Source organism: Triticum aestivum, chromosome 7A (genome assembly GCF_018294505.1).
Source record: "Triticum aestivum cultivar Chinese Spring chromosome 7A, IWGSC CS RefSeq v2.1, whole genome shotgun sequence".
In the NCBI taxonomy this organism is placed as follows: Eukaryota; Viridiplantae; Streptophyta; class Magnoliopsida; order Poales; family Poaceae; genus Triticum; species Triticum aestivum.
In genome coordinates this window covers 551,594,496-551,596,443 of record NC_057812.1, presented here as the reverse complement: position 1 = coordinate 551,596,443, position 1,948 = coordinate 551,594,496, and the positions used below count along the sequence as shown (strand labels likewise).

The window sequence follows — 1,948 nt, the reverse complement described above, 5'->3', positions numbered from 1 at the left end:
TTGTAGTATGTTCGATTCGTTGGTTTTACAATTTTATACAGAATAGTGATGGTCCGATGGATGCGTCCAAATTTCCTAGGAAAGCATCTGCAAAACCCCCACCACAGCATCCTCTAACATTTTTGTCCTCGTCCTCGGGCTCAACGAACGGCATCCAAACATTGTATTATCCCCAACACCCCGCCAACGAAGCTTTTTGAATATATATACACCGACCACTTGTTCTTGCCGATCACACACATTATTGTCCCTTCTTCCCGGGTGCGTTTGCATCGGCCGATCTATCGATCATGGAGGTGGAGAACCGGTACGTCGCCGTCAGGCACCACGTCGAGGGCTCCCCGTCGGTGGACGACTTCGAGGTGAAGGCGGAGACGGTGCGGTGGACGCCCGAGTCCGGCGAGGTCCTGGTCCGGAACATGTACGTCTCCATCGACCCCTACCAGCTCAACCGCATGAAGCGCCAGAGCGCTTCCCACCACTCCGTCGACGTCATCGTGCCCGGCGAGGTAATTTAGTCAGCGATCGGTCCACCACCGACCAGCGGCGAGCCGGCCGTGATCTCTTTCTTGCTCACGTTTTCCTTTTCCTCCGGTTGTCAATGCGTGTAGAGGATCGCGTCGTACGGAGTCGGCGAGGTGGTGGCGTCGGCGTGCGAGGAGTACAAGGAAGGCGACGTGGTCGCCGGCATGCTCGCCTGGGAGGAGCACAGCGTGTTCCGGCCGGAAACCAGCATGCTCATGTCCAAGGTCGACGCCTCCTCCGGCTTCCCCCTGTCCTACCAGCTGGGCGCGCTGGGGACGAGCGGCATGACGGCGTACGGCGGGTTCTACGAGGTGTGCAAGCCGAAGGTGGGCGAGACGGTGTTCGTGTCGGCGGCGTCGGGCTCCGTCGGCAGCCTGGTCGGCCAGTTCGCCAAGCTCGCCGGCTGCCGCGTCGTCGGCTGCGCCGGCACGCAGGCCAAGGTGGACCTGCTCAAGGACAAACTGGGCTTCGACGACGCCTTCAACTACAGGGAGGAGCCGGACCTGAAGGCGGCGCTCAAGCGGCACTTCCCCGACGGCATCGACATCTACTTCGAGAACGTCGGCGGCGAGATGCTGGAGGCGGCTCTGGCCAACATGAACACCTACGGCCGGGTGGCCGTCTGCGGCGTCATCGCCGAGTACACCGACCCCGGGCGGCGCGCCGTGCCGGACCTGCTGGAGGTGATCTACAAGCGCATCACCCTCCGGGGCTTCTTCGCCTGGGACTTCATCACCAAGTTCCACGAGTTCACCGCCATCATCGGCGGCTGGATCGAGGAGGGCAAGGTCCATGTCATCGAGGACGTCTCCGACCGGCTGGAGAGCGTCCCGTCGGCCTTCGTCGCGCTCTACCGCGGCCAGAATGTCGGCAAGAAGCTCGTCAAGCTGGCATAGGGTGAATCATGTCACTTCCAGAGATTCACTCCAGGCTGTACTCTGGACCCTAGGGAGTGAAATACTGAAATGCAGGCTGTTTCGTTGAGCTGAATGGATGTATTCATAAAAGACATGACCCCTGCTTGAAATTTGAAATTTGATTACAGTTTAACTTTTTTTAAGTTCTGTGCATCAAACCACCAAAATGAGTATCAGCAAATCTAATCTAGCAGCGCCCTTGTTTTGTAACACTAGTCAGGTCTGTTTTTTTTAAAAAGACCATCATGGCTAGCTTTATTAAACTCAAAAATAATTACATCATTCATTAATTGGCTAACTAAGAACTTAGAAGGTTCATTAGTCCAACTGTCCTGAACTTTATTATAGAAACTAAACTTTGCTACCTCATGAGCAACTGAGTTTGCTTCACGAAAACAATGAGGAAAGATGACGAGTAAATTACATCTACGATACTTAAACTTAACCCTAGGGTTCATTTCCATCACTGTATTTAGGAAAGCTTAAAATACGGTCACTGAGGTTGC

At 54.9% G+C, this 1,948-nt stretch overlaps 1 protein-coding gene across 1 annotated transcript; it reads left to right on the top strand.

The window, feature by feature from the left end:
* Nucleotides 1-245: 245 nt before the first annotated feature.
* On the top strand, nt 246-1,575 carry LOC123152176 (NADP-dependent alkenal double bond reductase P2). The gene is made up of 2 exons (XM_044571794.1): nt 246-509; nt 612-1,575. The coding sequence occupies exons 1-2, from the start codon at nt 291-293 to the stop codon at nt 1,419-1,421; spliced, it is 1,029 nt and encodes a 342-aa protein (XP_044427729.1). The 5' UTR covers nt 246-290; the 3' UTR covers nt 1,422-1,575.
* Nucleotides 1,576-1,948: the final 373 nt, after the last annotated feature.

Excerpts from the sequence above, each read along its gene's own strand:
- LOC123152176 (XM_044571794.1), top strand. The coding sequence starts at position 291 with ATGGAGGTGGAGAACCGGTACGTCGCCGTCAGGCACCACGTCGAGGGC. Across the intron at positions 510-611 it reads ACGTCATCGTGCCCGGCGAG|AGGATCGCGTCGTACGGAGT; the intron begins GTAATTTAGTCA and ends CAATGCGTGTAG.